Source organism: Zeugodacus cucurbitae, chromosome 3 (assembly GCF_028554725.1).
Source record: "Zeugodacus cucurbitae isolate PBARC_wt_2022May chromosome 3, idZeuCucr1.2, whole genome shotgun sequence".
Taxonomy (NCBI): Eukaryota; Metazoa; Arthropoda; class Insecta; order Diptera; family Tephritidae; genus Zeugodacus; species Zeugodacus cucurbitae.
Genome location: NC_071668.1, coordinates 99503 through 119296, shown reverse-complemented (window position 1 = coordinate 119296; position 19794 = coordinate 99503). Strand labels below are relative to the sequence as shown.

The 19794-nt window shown below is 30.3% G+C and overlaps 1 protein-coding gene and 1 long non-coding RNA gene across 6 annotated transcripts; one reads left to right on the top strand and one right to left on the bottom strand.

The window, feature by feature from the left end:
- The first annotated feature begins 200 nt into the window (after positions 1-200).
- LOC105209583 (unconventional myosin ID) lies at positions 201-19757 on the top strand. Of its 5 annotated transcripts, none has more exons than XM_029038741.2 (10): positions 201-339; positions 1742-1957; positions 12823-13125; positions 13202-13421; positions 13481-13706; positions 13782-14165; positions 14871-14950; positions 15951-17345; positions 17592-17749; positions 17817-19757. In XM_029038741.2, exons 2-10 carry the CDS (start codon positions 1866-1868, stop codon positions 17986-17988), a joined length of 3030 nt encoding a protein of 1009 aa, XP_028894574.1. In that variant the 5' UTR covers positions 201-339; positions 1742-1865; the 3' UTR covers positions 17989-19757. The 5 variants fall into 5 exon arrangements, with proteins under 5 accessions (XP_028894574.1, XP_028894575.1, XP_028894577.1 ...); XM_029038742.1 differs by having other exon boundaries at positions 211-353; XM_029038744.2 differs by having other exon boundaries at positions 212-353; positions 13785-14165.
- On the bottom strand, positions 13803-16002 carry LOC128920534 (uncharacterized). The gene is made up of 2 exons (XR_008470614.1): positions 14640-16002; positions 13803-14577 (listed from the first exon to the last, which is right to left on the bottom strand). It is a non-coding gene; the product is annotated as an uncharacterized LOC128920534 (long non-coding RNA).
- Positions 19758-19794: the final 37 nt, after the last annotated feature.

Sequence of the window (19794 nt, the reverse complement as noted above, 5' to 3'; positions counted from 1 at the left end):
TGAATGGTATTCGGATTTATCAAATATATATATGTATAGATATGTAATTGAAATCGTAAAATCGAATGCAACCTTGAAAGATAAAATAACGGCGTTAATTTAATGCAACGCAGCGGCTTTATTTTGAGAGAAATATTTGAGATTAAATTTCGACAAAACTCATTTAACACGTACTGAATCAGTTGACTCATTTCTCAATGGTAACCATTTGCTACTTGAGTTGCACTAGTTGTATATTAGTTTTCCGATTGTGTGGTGTTATTTAATATTTGTCAAACATTTTATTAAAATTCAGTACAGAAAATATTCGTTCGCCATCGGTTCGCTGCTGTTTGCTCGGTATCGTGTAATTTGTGTGTGCCTAATTTAATATAAGTTCCTATTCATCATTAGATATTTCCATCATTGGGTGAAGGAAACTGATTAATAAGAAATATTATATACATATGTACATTTCACCTCAAAGTGTTTATGCGTACAAATACTCATGAATCGAAATTGCACTTCAGATGTTTCAAAGCCAACTCCATACGCATATGCGTCATCTAATACCTGACACATTTCATTTATATGTATATAAGAATGTACCTATATCAGTATCCCACCAAAAATGTTCGGAAAATAACTTTCGATTAAATACTTTATTTTATGTATAAATCCATTGTTTATCGTGATAAAATTATTAAAACAATGAACTGATAAAAAGTGACAAGAAAATTTGACAATATGAAATGAGAGAAATGATAAAATTTGCATGTCAATTTCAGAAGAATACTTTATGTAAAATTAATACATTTAGTTTTGATTATTTAAGATTAGCATAAAAAGTGATGAGTTTGGGAAACTTAAAACTTCGTGATCTAAAAAATATTTATAAATTAGAGTTATTTAATCATAATTTATCGGTTAAGAGATATTTAAAATGCACAAATCATCTGGATATTCTACCAAAAACTAACAAATCTCTAAGACACAAATTTTCTGCAACCCAAAATATAACGACGGCCATAAAACAATAAGCCAATTTCCGTTTGGATTTAATTCTTCTTCTTATCTTTTACGATATGGATTTAATTCTAATCAGAAATCCAAATTCTATTAGTACTATGCATATATTTATGACTTGACAACTAGTGCCCGATTCCAAAATTTTAGCCGAAGCCTATGCTTTAATACATTCATGAAAAATGCTATCACAAACTCTATGAATGTACATTTCTTTGAATTTAATTTATATTCAAATCTGTTTACAATCTGTATAGTTGTAATTTCAAACAAACGGAGTTTTGAGGCCAATATTTGAAAATAGTAGTAGTAGTAGTAGTAGTAGTAGTAATTAAGTTACATAGCAGATAAAGACTTTTGTTATATAGTATATAATTTATGGTTTTTTAGTAATACAGAGAAAAACGTTTTGTGTTTAGTAAAGCGAAATTGCTTAAAATCCATAATAAATTATATACATACATATATTGTTTTTAAATTGCAGCTTCACATTATATAAATATATATATACATTCAAAAACAGCTGTTTTAATAATTTTATTAAGATATTACATTATACGACAAATATTAATATTTTACTCATTGAGAAAACACTTTATTTATTACCGAAATGGTCAAAAGCATATTTGATGGGACAACTGTCAGATCGTATATCATTTTAGTAATAATTTTTTAAATATAATTTATTTTTTTTTTATTTTTTCTGATTTAATGATGTCATTATTTTGATTTTCAGTTTAAAAATTATATATTAAATAATACACAAATTTAGTCTGGTTGGAAATTCTATTGAGTATTCCACAGTAAAATAATCCTTTGGTAAATTATTATCTGCCTGTTCACGAGAAAATATTTCTAAAATGGCATTACAACATCAAGAAGTTGGAGTCAGTGATTTTGTGCTCCTTGATCAAATAACAATGGATAAATTTATGGATAACCTAAAAAAAAGGTAATAACTCAAAAGTATTCTTACTATATAAATCGAAATAAGTATATAAATTTATAAATATATATTATACTTAAGAACGATGCGTTCATATACGTTAACTTTTCAGTGTGAATAAAAAAAAAATTATTTATTAACTGTATTATATGCTGAAAACATCTTCAGTTTTTTAAATAAAGCTTTCTATCATAGGCCTTTAAGCGATTTTTTATTAAAAGTAATCTCAATGACAAGATCAATAACAGATTCGCCTGTCCTTTGTGACACTCTCAGAACTGCTAAAGGATTACTAAGGCCCGTAATGTCGATTCCAGTCACTTCACTGGGTTCACCGAAGATGGGCCCACTGATGTGCTGGCGAATGTTGGACATCGATCGAGGAAGTGCTTGGATGATTTCTCTTCGCCTTCCCCCAAACAGCTTTGGCAACTAACGTCTGACTTGATCCCTAGCCTTACCGCGTATGTGCCAATGTCCAATAAACACACATGATAGCGGAGAGATGAGCCTTACTAAGCGACAGCACCGTTTTCGATCCATTGCGGGACAGAAAGACCTCGCTACTGCGCAGGTGCTGGTTCTTCTCCAACGTTTGACGAACTCAATCTAAGTCAGTGTGTCCAGCGCTTTAGCGCAAGTGGACCACGGACTAATCACACGTTTCCACTTCGGCGTCAATGTTTCTAGAGTACCCTCTCTTGCAAGCTTTTTTTTTCTTTTTATTATATTATATATGTTTATATTGTTGTTTGATTGTTAATTTAAAATAATTAATCATATTTCATATTTTCTGTAATATATTCAAACACAACATGTTCTTTTTTCATTTACATGTTCATCATTATTACCATGAGAAAAGATAGAATATGTAATTTCGCCTGAAATCAACTAAACATTAGATATTGGCGAAAGTGGCAGAAACATGCAAAGTTTAAAATTGTTATAGATTTTATAGACGTCTGTCCTAAATTATAAATAACAAGTATTGAAGGGCTAAGTTCGGATGTAAGCGATCATTTTATACTCTCGCAAACTGAAATGCTCAAGGAATTGAAACATTTTGAGGTATTGGGGAAACTTTATTATATTAGGGGTATGTGGACTAGACATACATTCCAAATAATAAAAAACATTATATATGTATAGTAAATGGGGACTGTGGTAATTACTGAACTGATTGAACCCATTTTCGCTACCAAACTACATTTTATGCACGAGTAATTCATTTAAAGCTAAGATATCACCCATATGTAATATGTTTGTTTGAAAATACTTATATTAGGTATATGGGAGCTAGGGAAAGTTTTGATCCAATTTTACCAACACAGAGGCACATTAGAAAGAAAAAATTACCCCTAACTTGATAATTAAAATAACAATCATGTTATCGCTTGCACGGACGGACAGACCGTAACGCAGATCATTTTGATATACATATAACTAACTCGTTTAGGTATTTCAAACAACCGTAATGGGTACTCGTTAAATATAAAAATCTGTATTTCAAAATAACTAGGTGGAATCATATTGTAAGAGTAAAATGGTTGTTTGTAAAATTTATACAAAGAAAACCTGAAATATAATTAACTTAAATTTGGATATACATAATACACCATATAGAATTTTGCAAATACAGTTGGAACTTCCATAGCTTGAACATTTATAACTCGAAGTTCTCCATACTCGAACTTTTGAATTGGCGTTTTAGAGCGTTTAGAAATCAAATTTCATACAAATTTCCTTCCATAACTCAAACTTCCATAACTCGAAGTTCTCCATAACTCGAACTCTTGAATTGGCAATAGAAGTAAAATTTCATTCAAATTTCTTTCTATAAATCGAACTTGTTGACCAGGGCATAATAAATAATTTAAAATTTTACTATCGAGGCAGAATTTTACATTACATTAATCATGTAACAAAGGCATGGGACACAGACGTTAAGAGCCAAAACAATAGCAAAGTGCAACAGACAAAATTAACTTAAGCGAAGTAAATACAGTAAAAGCTCCTTATTCTCGCTTCCTTTATTCGCGTTTTCACTATTCGCGGACTAAAAAAATGAGACCCAATTTCTATATTCGCGACTAAAAATTTTTTTATTCGCGGATCTAATAAGCACATACATAATAATAAAATTATTCCAATATGTATCCAACCCAATATTCTTGTCAAATGGACTAATAAAAAAGTAAAATAGATCTTATTACAAGAAAATGTTAAATATTCCACTATTTTCGCAATATTTTTAAACTTTTGGTAATATTTCGATATAGAAGGGGCTCACATGGAACTGAACACAACCTATTGAAGATGAGGCTTCAACAAGCACTGGAAACGTGACATTCAATTTGAAAAATCTTAGTGAAGGATTTCTTTATGAACAATGATCAGTCTATGGAACGAAGTCTAATTTTTAAGAGACAAATTGTTAATGCGACTACTGTGTATCAGTCTGAATTAAAGGAGCTTTTGAAAACTGCTAAGCAAGAAAAAATTACAAAATTCTTCAAACCATTGCCTAAGCCTTAAGATAATTAGTTAAAATGTTCAAAAACTTCAATTAAATCATTTTTTTATATACCTATTTGTTTTTTTTTTGTCTCCTAGGAACATATCCCCTATAATCCCCTATAAATTACCATCCCGTATTCACGGTTTCTGTATTCGCGGCATATTTATGGAACATATACCCCTCGAATAAAGAGCTTTTACTGTAATTAAAACTAGGTATAAATCTGTATTTTACAGCTTTTTGAAAAATTGTATGTTTTAATAAAAATTCTATAACTCGAAGCTTTTTTGAGGGTTATGTTGATTCGAGTTAGAGAAGTTCCACTGTATTACCTTGTTAAGAAATATGTCTATCACTAAATAATAATAATATTAATTTGTTGACAATCAAAACTTGGTAGAGATCAAAACAGATTCTATATAAAAAGTATTATTGGTAAAACTCTAAACGGTTTTACTATTTTGATATTTAATAAGAATGTATATCATTCTTTACATTCAGGAACCTCTTCCAAATTTTTCACATTTTTAATCCACTCCTCATAGCAATAACGAAAAAAATGCAAGATAGAATTTCTTTCGGAGTATTGTTTTCACTTTCTGCAATGAATCATCTAGGATAACTACAAACAATCTTATATACTGTAATAGTGTTTATATGTACATATGGGCATTTCCGCCAGAAGGTCTAACACAGACAAAATATTAAACATTATTAGAACTACAAAGTTTTTGCATATTTTCATAGGAAAATATCTAAATTTATTGATATTAAATTAATTTTAAATTAATTCATAACCAATTACGAGATATATCAAAGCCAAGTCGAATAGGAACTACTTTTCTCATTTCGATTTTTCTACTGCATTTGTTTTTTCGTCAAAATTGTTAAAGAAACATATCATGTATAATTTTTTGCTTTGTGTAAAACCTTTATAAGGGTACAAAGTTCCAAATAAAATGCATAAGAAAGCATGCGATTGCAAATAACTGTAAGTTTTTGCTCTCTTATTATCCTATATTTTAATGTCCCGTGCGACATCAAAAAACAACACTTATTCCCACTGCATCGCAAATAAAAGCAGCAAGCTCGCCAAATTTTGGGTATAAACAGTAAACTTGTATACAATTAAAATAAAAAAACCTTGTTAAAAAATCAGAAGATTTGTGGTTTTGGTAACTACTTAAAATTGGTCCCGTGCGACATCGTAGGTGTGGAATTTAAAAATTGAAATTTATTTTTTGTCTTATAAAATTGACTTAAGTATGTAAATGTAACATTAATTATTTACAGATGAGCAAAAACCGCACTTTAAATTCCACTGAAATAGCTATTCAAATAGATTTTGGCGAAAATTATTGGCTTCCAAATCAAAATAAGAGTGCTCATTTTAACAAGGTTGTAAGGGAAAATCGTTTGCTTTTAAAAGTGACAAGTTAACGCATGAAATATTAGTTTCTAGATAAATCTCTTAACTAAAATTAAGAAATCCTTTAGTTGCTTTTCTAAAATATTTATTTTTTTTTTTAAGGTAACTGCTCTCAGTTTAAAAACAAATTTATATTATCAAGCCTGGTTGATTTTATAAAATAATTAAAATACTCTTCATTAGAATAGAATTTTTTTTGCAAGGAGCCGTCGATGTAGTGGGAGCAGTTATCAAAGGGAAAGTCTGGCAGATAACGAAATCCAAAAAATTGTATACCCAAAGACAGCATTTTCTGAAAAAAAAAATGTATTTCACATTCATAATACTATTTTCATTTCATACTATAGAATTTTTGTTGTGTTTCTCGTTGGATATTAGTTAAAATAAATAAATAAATACATTTACTACTTTTTTAAGCCATTTTATTGGACTTGTTGTTAAATAATTCCGTATTATAAAACAAAATCAACATAAATATTATGATGGAAAAAAATGTCCCGTGCGACATGTCCCGTGCGAATGTGGTTAATAATTAATTAAAAAAAAACTATAAATTATTTTTGGATGAAATTCATACCATCTTTAAAGACCATCAATGCGCAACATTTTACAATCAAAAACATTTGAATATTGCCTCACAATTCGCTGACATCGCCGTTTGAATCGTTGTTCCCAAAAACGACTTCCATTTTTTGTCCCGTGCGAATGCCTTGGTTTTTTCAATTATCTTGAAAATGAAAACCGTTCCAAAATCAACCTTTACACTAAATGTAGAGCTAATGAAGGGCTATTAAAAAATCCTACTGTCAAAATTAAAAAACATTTTTGTTCATACTTTTTTTTAGTTGAAAGGTGTACGATTGTCCCGTTCGACATGGCGGAAATGCCCATATATGGAAATTGTAAATATATCTTCAATTTTTAAATTCAAACAATGTTTCTGCGAAAAACCATTTTTCAAAATTAATATTTAAATTAATTATTACTTTATACAAAACAATGAATCATCTAGGATATCTACAAACAATCTTATATACTCTAATACTGTTTATATGTACATACAGAGGTGGTCAAAATTATTTACACATCGGACGTTTTTTTCCAAGTTTCACACAAAAAGCTTTCGCTTGTTGTTGTTGTTGTCGCAGGGTAACAAAATGCTATGTTGTTGTAAACCTTGATCTATTCCGATGAAGTCGGTTTGGCTAGAATAGCTAGAAATATGACGGAGAAATAAGCAAATGAACTGAAGGCTCGCAGTAGTCAAAAGTATTTACACACAATTTTTTTGCGTCAAAAGTATTTACACACGGCGATTTAGCCTTTATCCTTGGATTTGGTTTGAGCAAAAGTAGTAATTTGATTCTATTGCATTCTTAACAACCTAACTCAGCCTTAAAATATAAAAATTGGTAAATAAAATATCGAAAACAAAGGAATTATCGATTATAACTAGATTGGAGACTGTTACTAAGTTTAAGACTCGGGTTTAGGCTTCGGAGTTAGTTAAAATTTATAGAATTTGATGGAATACTGTTTATAATGTTATTAAAAAGTAGGAAACGAAGTATTGCAAGGACAATTTAAAGATAATTGGGCGGAAACCTGTGATAACTCAAAGAGAATGCGGAAGATTAGTAGGAACTGTCATACAAAATCCCACAATTAGTCCTGTTAATATTGCAGCATCATCGAATCAGCATATTGCATGAACAGCCAATGATGCTACACTGCTAAGGACATTTAAAAATAGTAACATAAATACATACGTTGTGCATAAAGTAGACCACTTCCGAAACCAAAAAAGCGATATGCCTCTCATTTGCCTTAAAATGCATCCTAAAGCCTGTCGTGGACAGATAAGGCTGATTTTTTGTTCCAGGACTTCTTTAGTAAACGCTTTATGCATTTACCACGTGAAAAGAAGAATAATGCAGCTTAGACGCTAAATAGAGTCGGGAATGATGATTTTTGATTTTTTTTTTATTCTTTGGGGAAATTTTCCTTACTTCTGTTTTGGAGATTTTGTACTGATTTAGTGACCCTAAATCATCCGGATATATCAGAATTCACATGACCATGCCATTGTAGTGGTCCGTCGGCCTTTTCCAACTATTGACTACATGTTACAACAGGATAATGCTCCATTTCATGAAGGATCTTTACCTTCAAAAGTTTTAAATGAAGCAAATCAAGTTGACCTCGGCACAGCCCTGACCAAAACTTTAGTCAAAATGATTGGTCTTACGTTAAATATCAGAGTACAATTGATATAATAACCGAAAACGCCGAAATTACCGACATTTGGTCTAAATTAACTGTTAACTTAGCGCACAATTGTGTTGAATCAATTCGGACCATGAAGCAGGCTGGTATTGACGCCAATGGTAATGTAACCCATGATGAATTTATCGCCTTAGAATAGGAATTTATACTAAACATTAAAATGTTATAGTTATCATTAAATAAGAACAGGATAATAGAGTTCATGTTGTGTGTAAATACTTTTGACGCAAAAAAAAAGTCTTCAGTTCATTTGCTTATTTCTCCGCCATATTTCTAGCTATTCTAGCCAAACCGACTTCATTCTCTCGGGAATAGATCAAGGTTTACAACAACATAGCATTGGTAACAAAATGCGGCAACAACAACAACAATCGAAAGCTTTTTGTGTGAAACTTGGAAAAAAACGTCCAATGTGTAAATAATTTTGACTACCTCTGTATATGGAAATTGTAAATATATCTTCAATTTTTAAATTCAAACAATGTTTCTGCGAAAAACCATTTTTCAAAATTAATATTTAAATTAATTATTACTTTATACAAAACATTACCATGTGTTTAATATATATATCTCCCTACAATTACTGAAATCTAACAAATTTAGTTTCGTATTCTTTATTTTTCAATAACTAAAATAGATATTTAAAAAATTATCATTTCACTATAATTGATATTTTTTATCGTGTTATACTTAGCCTATTCAACAGTATACTTAGGTATATACTCTAGAGCTAACATACATACATATGTATTACCTTAAGCAAATACTATTTTCATACATTAAACAAAATTAACCATTAGGGTGGAATTAGAAAGAAAGCAACTTCATAGTTCATTTGCCTCTTCAATAATGTAAACAATATCGTTTCACTTCACAATTCACTGCATCATCATTTGTTGAAATAATTAAGTATACTTTTTATACTCTCGCAACATGGTCTATAGAGTATAAAAATTGTATTCACGGTTGTTTGGAAACAATCGAAATAGTTGTAGTTACAAATATTAAAATGATCAGGATCTTGACGCAAGATGATTTCCAGATGTTTGTGTGTCCGTCAGTCTGTGCAAGCGCTTTTGCTAACAATAATGTCCTCTAACTCCATATACTAAATATTAGAGGTTTTAAACTACGGATAGCCTCATATACATATATGTATGTCAATATGTAATGTATCTTAGAAAAACTAAGTAAATGTATAATCTGATAACTTTTAATTTAATAACATATTGAAAAGTGATATATAATTTGCCAACAAATGACTATAAAAAATCAAAATACATATTATTTGCATATGTATACATATATATATATATATATATACATATATTTGTCGTAGGAACCGCTTTATGCGATTATTCCTCTTTTTTGCTTTTTGGCGCCAACTGGAAACACCAAGTGACGCCAGGTCACTTTCCACATACCTCATCACTGAGAAAACAAACTGCACAATTGTGTGATATTACGAAAATAAATATATTACGATTGAACATAGTCGTACAGGCGAGATTGTTTAAAGGGGTCATACCATGTGATATTGGAAACAAAAAAATTCAAATTACTGATGTAATTTTATTAAGATAAAATTTAATGCGATTTCATCACCAAGGTACACTATATAAAAGACTATAAGCTCACATAATTTGGCTAAGATATTTCACATATATACATTTGAACCGATTTATCAGGTAAGAAGCCCATCGTATTATTGAAAAACCTTTAATTAGGTATATGGGAGCTTTCACTTTTCCACAAGTGACGCCACATCTCAAATTGAGTATTTGTGTTAAGTTTTATTTCGCTATTTTCATTGGTTTCCGTTGTATGTATAATAAAGTGAACGATTCAGATGTAATTCAAAATTTTATGATATGAGAAGTAGGCGTGGATGTGATTTGATTTCGCCCATTTTTTATTGGTTATATCAGGATGTCAATAAATATGATGTACCGACAACAAGCCCATTTTCCATTTTTTTTTAATCTACGTGATGCTTTTGTCCGCCATTTTTCTGTCAAATTTAGTGTTTCTGATGTTCAAATATTCAATTTCGAACAAATTCTGACATTGCAGCATTTCGTTTAAATTAGAATGTTTTCCGACGCGTGAGCAGACCATTTTGCAACGATTGTAATTATGATTTGTTGATAGTTTTTGCGAAAGCAAATCACACCGGAAACTGCAAATGTTAGATTTCGGAAGGTATATCTGTCGGGATTTTTGGGATTTGTGGCAACAGTACGTCTACCTTTGCATTTTCCAGTTAAATTTGTTGCTATTTGGCTCATGCACGACAACTTTGCTAAATGCATAATTTAAGTTTTTGTAAAGGACATACAGACAAACATTCAGTTTAATATGTATATGTAGATAAGGAGTATATATTCTTACATAAGAGATCGAACGATAACGAATATTATCGTATACGCTTTTAAATTATCTTATCGTACACAGCGTTCTGCCTTAATAATTAAAAGTCATTTGTAAATCACCTGTAGAATCGTTAGATTATTTGGAACGAATTTGGTCAATTATATTGTGCTGCTTCATGTGTATGTACTATAGTATTTATTTTGTATAGTCACGAAACTATTAAATAGTCCAAGCTGTCACATTTTGAACTGTTTTTATGTATTATTAATTAATTTTTATTTCTAAGGTGAAATTTGGTACATTTTCCATATGTAACTTTTTTACTGGGCTATTTTTTAATGCTCTCCGTTTTAATTTTAAATTTCACATTTAAATTTTTAGAGTATTTTCTTTATAAACTAATATAGTCCACATTTTAAGTCAAATGGTCTAAATGTTCAAATTGTCTTCTTCTACTTCATCTACTTTTTACATGCAGTGATTACACTTTTGTGAGTAGTTTTGTCTAGGCCTCATGCAATCATGGCCCCTAGTTTGTGTGGACCTCTTAACATTAATACGTGCATTTTATTTCCGTTTGATGTCTTATTATGTCAGATAGATTTATATGGAAATCGCCCCATGTATAATCAATGGGTGCGTGCAAAGCATAACTAAACTTAATATCAAACTTGCCATAAAATTTCTTTTATAATGGGAAAGGTTCATAGTCTATTTTTTTTCATAGTTGATAGTTATGTATATCATAATTTTATTTAAATCATTAATAATATATAAAAAATACAATAACTGGAACTTTTTGAAATAATAACTCATCAACTATGTCATTTTTATTTATTAAATTTGGTATATCATCTCCTTCTAAATTTAATATTTAAATAGAGTCTTCTCGGTTTAGAAACTGTTGTATGTTGACGCAAGTAATCAGAGCTTCACAGTTTCAGCAGAGTATTTTGGGTCATTGCAATCCTCCCCTTTGAATTTAAACATACGACTTTGTTCATGATCATTGCACAACCTACTTCAGTTTTTATTAGTTAAAGAAATAAAAGCTTTCCTGCGAGTCCCCAATAACATTGGTTTTTGAGAATTGAAGCAAAAAGTTTAGGATTATGTATTAATCGATTCATGGAATAAAATGTTGGTAGAATATTTATATAAATGTTTCTCAACACTGTTTTTACTTTATATATTTTTATTGTATCACGTTGAGCTTATCATGTTAACTTTAGTTTCACTAAATTGTACATACATATATAACAGTGCATTAGTAATTATTAATTGCGTTTGATTACTCACAACATGCAAAATTGCGTCATCACGTTAAATATATATATTACTTACAGAGAGAATAAAATAAATAAAGAGAACGATAAAGAAAATGGTTAGGAGTCATTCTTACAAGTTTTGTAGTTTTATTTCTTTCGTTTTACTTTGCTACTAGTTAAATTAAATTGAATGATAGCGCGAGGGTTTGGTATTTGAATCTGTGTTTTTGGGTATATTTGTACTGTTTATTGAATATGAGTGCAAAGTATTTTCGTTGTTAAGAATGCATGAAATTTATTCCAATTTCGACCAGAATATTGTTTTATTTTCGAAGTTTACATAGATGATTGACTCGTAGCGAATAAAATACGCTACAATGTTGAATATTAAACAAGCGGTTTTACTGATTTTCAAGGCATTTATTGATTTAATAGTCGTACATGAAGAATAAAAATTAGTATTTTTACTAAAACCATTCAATTTATTAATATAATTTTAAAATTTCCCCAACATCCATGACACTATTCCCAACAAAACGACGTTATTTTCAAAATATTCCGTACGTTAAATAGGTTAGAAGAATGGTTGGTTCACCATAAGAGAAATGCGAAAGATATGCATATTACCCAAAACAAATATTTTTTTTTTTCTTTAAAACCATACCAAAGGGTTCAGCGGGTTCATTTTCATGAACAAACACTAATTTTGATACAAAAGTATTGTGATTTTAATATTATATTATTCTAATCAGTTAAGCAGTTCCGTATCTCCTCTAGATCCAAAAAGCGTAAAATTTGAATCTCTTTAAGTATTTTCTATAAGTATAGTACACATTGACTGTGATCACGCCATGCTAGAACATGTGGTTATATCGTCAACGAAGAATAATATACCTTTTTTTTCGTTTTCTTTGTTTGTGTTTACTATTTTTTGTTGTTATTTGCAAAAATATGAATTCGAATACCAAATTCAAAGTGTTTTACTTTCATTGCACAGGTTTCAAAATGGTTCTATATATACCTACATAGGTGAAGTTTGTGTATCCATGAACCCATATCGACAAATGGGCACATATGGCTCTGATGTAATAAATAAATATAAAGGTCGGGAGTTGTTCGAGAATCCACCCCACATTTATGCTATCGCTGATGCCGCATACAGGATTTTGAAGCAACGGCATCAAGATACATGTATCCTCATATCTGGTGAATCTGGTGCGGGTAAAACAGAAGCGTCTAAAATTATTATGAAATATATTGCAGCCGTTACTAACATACATGGACAGAACGAAATTGAAAGGCAAGTACTTTGTTGTCATTGAAAATGCATCTTTCACTAATTATTATATCGTGCATACTGCTTAATTAATTTGTAGAGTAAAAAATGTGCTATTGCAAAGTAATTCAATTCTTGAGACATTTGGAAATGCAAAAACAAATCGGAATGATAATTCCAGCCGATTTGGAAAATACATGGATATTGAATTTGACTATAAAGGAGACCCAGTAGGCGGCATAATTACAAATTATTTGCTAGAAAAGTCTCGGGTGGTGCAACAACAACCGGGAGAACGGAATTTTCATAGCTTCTATCAGGTAAAAAACATTATTGCAAATTGAATGTATGGCAAAATTATTTTATAACTATTTCACAGCTCTTGCGTGGTGCTAGTGATAACGAATTGCAAAAATGTGATTTATCAAAAGATCCTAGCAGATATCATTATATGAATCAAGGTAGTATGGAATTACTTTCTGAAAAAGCAGATTATAAAGGCACAAACAATGCTTTTAAAACATTGGGGTTTTCTACTGATGAACTGCAAACTATATGGCAGATTTTGGCAGCTATTCTACACTTGGGAAATATTGAATTTAAATGTATGAACTGGTGTGGAAATTTTTAAGAGAAATATAGAAGCACGCATTAAATTTCTAATTTCGATTTATTTGCAGCAGTCGAAGACGATCTAGTTATAAGTAATAAACAGCATTTGGAATCTGCATCGAAATTATTGCAAGTAACAGAAAATGAACTATCTAATTCGTTAACAATGCGAATTATTGCCGCTGGTGGTAATGTTATGCAAAAAGAACACGATGTCACACAAGCTGAATATGGAAAGGATGCTTTGGCTAAAGCAATATACGATCGTTTATTCACTTGGATTATTTCTCGTATAAATCGAGCAATCCTATTTCGTGGTTCGAAAACTCAAGCGCGTTTCAATTCAGTGATTGGCGTTTTAGACATTTACGGATTCGAAATTTTTGACAACAATAGTTTTGAGCAGTTTTGCATAAATTATTGCAATGAAAAATTGCAACAGTTATTTATTGGTAAGTATAAAAAATTAGACTTTTTTAACTATTGCTGTCTTCGATTCGCAAAGCGGTGGAGAAAAGCCAATTAAAAAAAATGTAGATGCACTTAAAGCGGAGTGCGGAGTACAATTTTTTACCTCTTAGTTTCGAGCGGCGTCCATGCCTTATTTTCTTTAATTAATTATAATTTACTTCAAAATTACAAAATTATTTGTATTAAGGGGTTACGCCAACCTGAACGAATGAAAATTGGATGGTTTGAGGTAGGTCTTCTTTAAATTTATAGCTAATTTAATACATATCATAAGCTTAATAATAATAAAAAATAATAATTTTAATTAAAAATACCAGAGATATAAGCATTGGCCTTGATCAATTTTTCCGGAGCACTCCTTGATGGTCGACATGATTGGCATTTCAATTTTGTCTGAAACAGGTAAACAAATATTTTTCTTAAAAGTGATACATTTTGAATCGAAAAAATCTCACGTCACTCTGTGGAAAATCTAGGAAGATGAATTTAATTTTCAAGCCATTCGGTTGAATAGTTTTTGAGTTATTATTGAGACATTGTTTTCGAAGACATCTGAAGAATATAAACTTTTAAATTAAGCAAAAAAACATTGATTTTTTTTTAATTAAATGAGCAGCGAAATGTGCTATCGAAGTCAGCTTACGTAATATATCCTTTGATTTTACTTAAATGTATGTATTCAACAGAACTGGTTCTTAAACAGGAGCAGGAAGAATACCAAAGAGAAGGTGTAGAATGGACCAACATTGAATACTTTAATAACAAGGTAAAAAATATATTAAATATTTCTCATAAATTGTTTGTATTCTCTGATTTATACATATATGTAAGCATATGCTTGTATATACTAATATATGCAATATTTAGCACCTTTATAAAGGCTGTCTGTTGGTAAGAGAAGCTTTTTATTACCAAAAATATGCTCCAACATTTTTGGAAGTCCGAGCGATTGTCTCGATTATACCAACCATCCTTGGTTGATATTCACTCAATGAACCAATCCGAAAAGAATAAAATATTACATGCATTACATATACATATATATATTATTTTCACAACGATATCGATGTCAAAAAAATCTTTATGGATATTCTATAAACTAATATATTTTTTGTACTGCAAATTGTAAATTAAAACAGCAATAAAGGGCTATGATGGGGTGTAACAGAAAATTTTATACTCTCGCTATTTCTTTATTTAATTTCATTAAGATAACACATAATTTGACCCATATATTCGGCATAAAGATTACCGACAATCATTATATATAGAATAATCATTTCACTTATTTTCTCCACCAAGCCCACCGGAAGTTTGAACATCTTTATATTAGGTATAAGGGAATTGGGGGAAGTAATTACCCGATTTTACCAGTTTTTGGCACAGGGACACATTATTAGAAGAAAAATATTCGCTTCGAATTTCTATAAAATATCTGAGAGATTTACTTATATTACCTATCGGTAAAAAAGTATCCATATAAACTCAGACCTTCATGCCACACATCCAATATAATAATGGTGCACAGTTTTCCATTGGTTCTTGATTTATATATTGTAGAGTTAACGAATCCGCAGGAATTCAAAATTGTATTACATGAGAAATAGGTGTAGTTGTGAATCGGTGTCCCTAATTTTTAATCTGTAAAATCTGAATAGTAAGAAGAAGTTATGACTAAGTTATAGAATTCTACATGATGTTAGGTTCCCTTTACATTTATTATGAAAATCCGTCAAACCATATCGTAATCATATCTTTTTATTCAGATAATCTGTGACTTAATTGAAAAACCACATAAAGGTATGATAGCTATTATGGATGAGGCTTGTCTCTCAGTGGGTAGAATCAACGACGAAACACTCTTAAGTGCTATGGATAAAAATCTTAGCTCCCATCCTCATTTCAGTAGTCGACAATTGAAACCAATGGACAAGGAACTTAAACATCGCGAAGATTTTCGGATAACACACTACGCTGGTGATGTAATTTATAATATCACTGGATTCATTGAAAAGAATAAAGATACATTGTATCAGGATTTCAAGCGACTATTGCATCACTCCAAAAATGTTAATTTGAGCGAAATGTGGCCCGAAGGTGCGCAGGATATAAAAAAAACAACGAAACGACCCCTTACAGCTGGAACACTTTTTCAACGTTCCATTGTAGATCTCATAAATACGCTTTTGAAAAAAGAACCATTTTACGTCCGCTGTATTAAACCTAACGACATAAAGAGTGCTACTGTATTCGACGACGAACGTGTACAACATCAAGTTCGCTATCTAGGGTTACTAGAGAATGTGCGCGTCCGTCGAGCTGGTTTTGTGCACCGTCAGAGATACGATAAGTTCTTATTGCGTTATAAAATGATTTCTCAGTATACTTGGCCGAATTTCCGAGCCGGGACCGACCGTGATGGCGTGCGAGTTTTGCTTGAGGAAAAAGGTTTTGGGAACGACGTTAAATACGGACATACAAAAGTCTTCATACGCTCGCCTAAAACATTATTTGCTCTTGAGCAGCAGCGGAATGAAATGATTCCTCATATTGTTACTTTGTTACAAAAACAGGTGCGAGGATGGATTGCACGTCAAAATTACAAGAAAATGAAGGCTGCGTTAACTATAATGCGGGCATACAAGACAATAAAATTACGATTATATGTTCAAGACCTAGCTCAACGTTTTAGGAATGCCAAAAATACACGAGATTATGGTCGGAGTATCCAATGGCCGCAGCCTCCATTAGCTGGACGAGATTTAGAACCAAAACTAAGACGCATTTTTAACTATTGGAGAGCTTTTATGATTCTCCGTAAATATCCACGTAGTGAATGGCCGCAACTGCAATTGCAAATAATTGCTGCAGCAGCTATAAAAAGTCGTCGGTCGAATTGGGGTCAGCACCGAAAATGGATTGGTGACTATTTAGCAAACTCTCACGATAATACAGGTTATCAAGCGTATACCACCAACGTTAGAAACTTAAAGAACAGAGAAACATATAATGATATATTATTTTCCTCGTTTGTTAAGAAGTACAACAAACACAATAAAACTGCCGATCGTGCCTTTATTGTAACAGATACGACGATATATAAACTGGATGGCGCTAAGCACAAATTTAAAAATATGAATCGTTCTATATACATCAAAGATGTAAGTTAATATACAGTCTTATCAATTTTCTAGAATTAAACTAATTTATAAAAAAGTCCTTACTTATTTAACATATATATATGTATTTATATTTATATAAAATTAATTTTATTTATTATATATGATAATTTTTTCTTAGAATTAATTGTAAGAATACGAACACATGGAAATGGCTTATAGATTCATTATTATTAAATTACCTATTAAAAATTCAATATATTCGTTATATTATATTTCTATCTCTAGTTAACATCGATCAGTATTAGCCCTGGACGTGACCAACTTATAGTTTTTCACTCCTCTGATAACAATGACTTAGTTTTTGCTCTGAAAGGTGAAAACTGTGAGTTAAAAGAGGATCGTGTTGGTGAACTTGTGGGTGTAATATGTAAAAAATATATTGAGTAAGTTTTATTATAAACCGTACCAAAAATACAAAGTATTTAGTAAGTAATTTTTGATCACTTTTAGCATTTGTCAGCGAGAACTACGTGTAGATGTTAGCTCTACAATTGCTTGTCGTCTAGGTGGTAAACCGCGTTCCATTACCGTAATGGGTGAAGCAGGAGTTGATAATCCAAACTTTCGACTTACAAAGGGTAATAATATTATTTTTGAGGTGCCACCATCTTATTGTGTTTAGTAAGTTCTTGAATCGAGGTGTGTCTATAAATGTGCGATGTAAAATTAAAGCGCCTTTTTCTATGTGATGGATTTTTTTACATACATATAAACCTTACAAGCTTTATATTTTATATTTATTAATTAAAAGTAAACATACATGATTAATACTTTACTATATTCCATACACATTTACACGACTCATTTAAAGAATATCTTCATTTAATTCTTTATATTCAATGATTTCGTTTGCTTTTTTTAAGAGTGAAAAGTAAAAAGTATTAAGTCCAATTTTATTAAATAACATCATTTTATATCATAATAATCAAAAATGCCAAAGTTTAAAGATACATATGGACGTCTGAATATACGGAACTCAATAATTATTTCACAAACCAGATATAAAAATTAAAGCTTTAACAATTATAATCGATTATATAAATGCCCTTATATATATGTAGAAAAAAATATTATACACTATGATGCACTACACACTTATACATTTTTATAATAACCTAAATATTGTACTTAAATCGTGCCATCATATAAATACATAAGTATAAGATACACTTTTTATTGGTTTGATTTATTGTTCTAACAGCATAACTTCCTAAAGCAACCAAATATACGCTTAAAGCATATTTAAAACACAATTGGAAATTACTTTTCAATGAGACCATTGTGGACGTATGAGCACACATATATGCATTTTATAACATAATTCACATACGTCAAATACAGCTGTTATCAGCTATATATGTAGAAACGCATACTTTTGATAGGCGCTTTATTGAGGGCAATTAAATTCTTAAATGTACTGTTATTTTATTGTATACAAATTTATTCTGTTATCATATGTTTATGAGAATATATATCTTCGTTTCTAATTAGTTGATTTCACATATTTTTTTAAATCATAATTTTGAAACATTTTTGAAGGCTATTTTTAGCTGACAACAGCTGTATATACAAATGCAATAGACCCTCCTACATTTTTTACTGATAAAATATGCATTTATATTTATTCATAATATATGAATATATATTATTATATTATTCATTCATATGAATATACAGTATCCGACAAAATTATGTATGCCCTATGAATGTAAACACCAAAATGATTATTTTTTTTAAGCAGTGAAATTTATCGCTTTGATTGTTTTTTTAGCTCTGTCGATTTTTGATCGAAACATTCTTCCTAACCAACTTGTATGTTTGGGCTCATTATCCTGCTGGTATATAAAGAATCTTCCAAGTCCATTTTTTGTGCTGAGGGCTGTAAATTTGTACTCAGCATCACTCCGTAGTACTCTCCCGTCATTTGCCTTCGATTAATACCAGATTTGATAGACCATTGTAGTTACAGAAACTAAATTATTTTCCTATTTAAATGGCAAATATTGCCACGGTATAAATACTTTTGTTGTGTGTAAATAAAAGTCTTCATTCTGCAAGCGAAACAAATGCTAACGGTAAATATCATACCATTATTAGTTGGTACCTTATAGTATCTACCAATACTATGTGCAATTTTTTTTGCTGAACTCTTGGAAGAAACATTCAAATAATACTAAAAAAAAGTGGTGGGGTATCCATAATTTTGTCGGATACTGTATGTACTATGTAAATATATACACATTTGTCGAAAGAAAGTTATGCCTTAAGCAATATTGGATAGTAGAGTTAAGTATTGAAAATGTTTCAAGTGTTTGTATGTACAATATAATTGATGTTAACTTGTATAACAAAACAATGAATTGTAATAAAATTAATATATATTAATATAAATATCGTATTAATAGCTATGTAATTGAGGCTAAGTTCG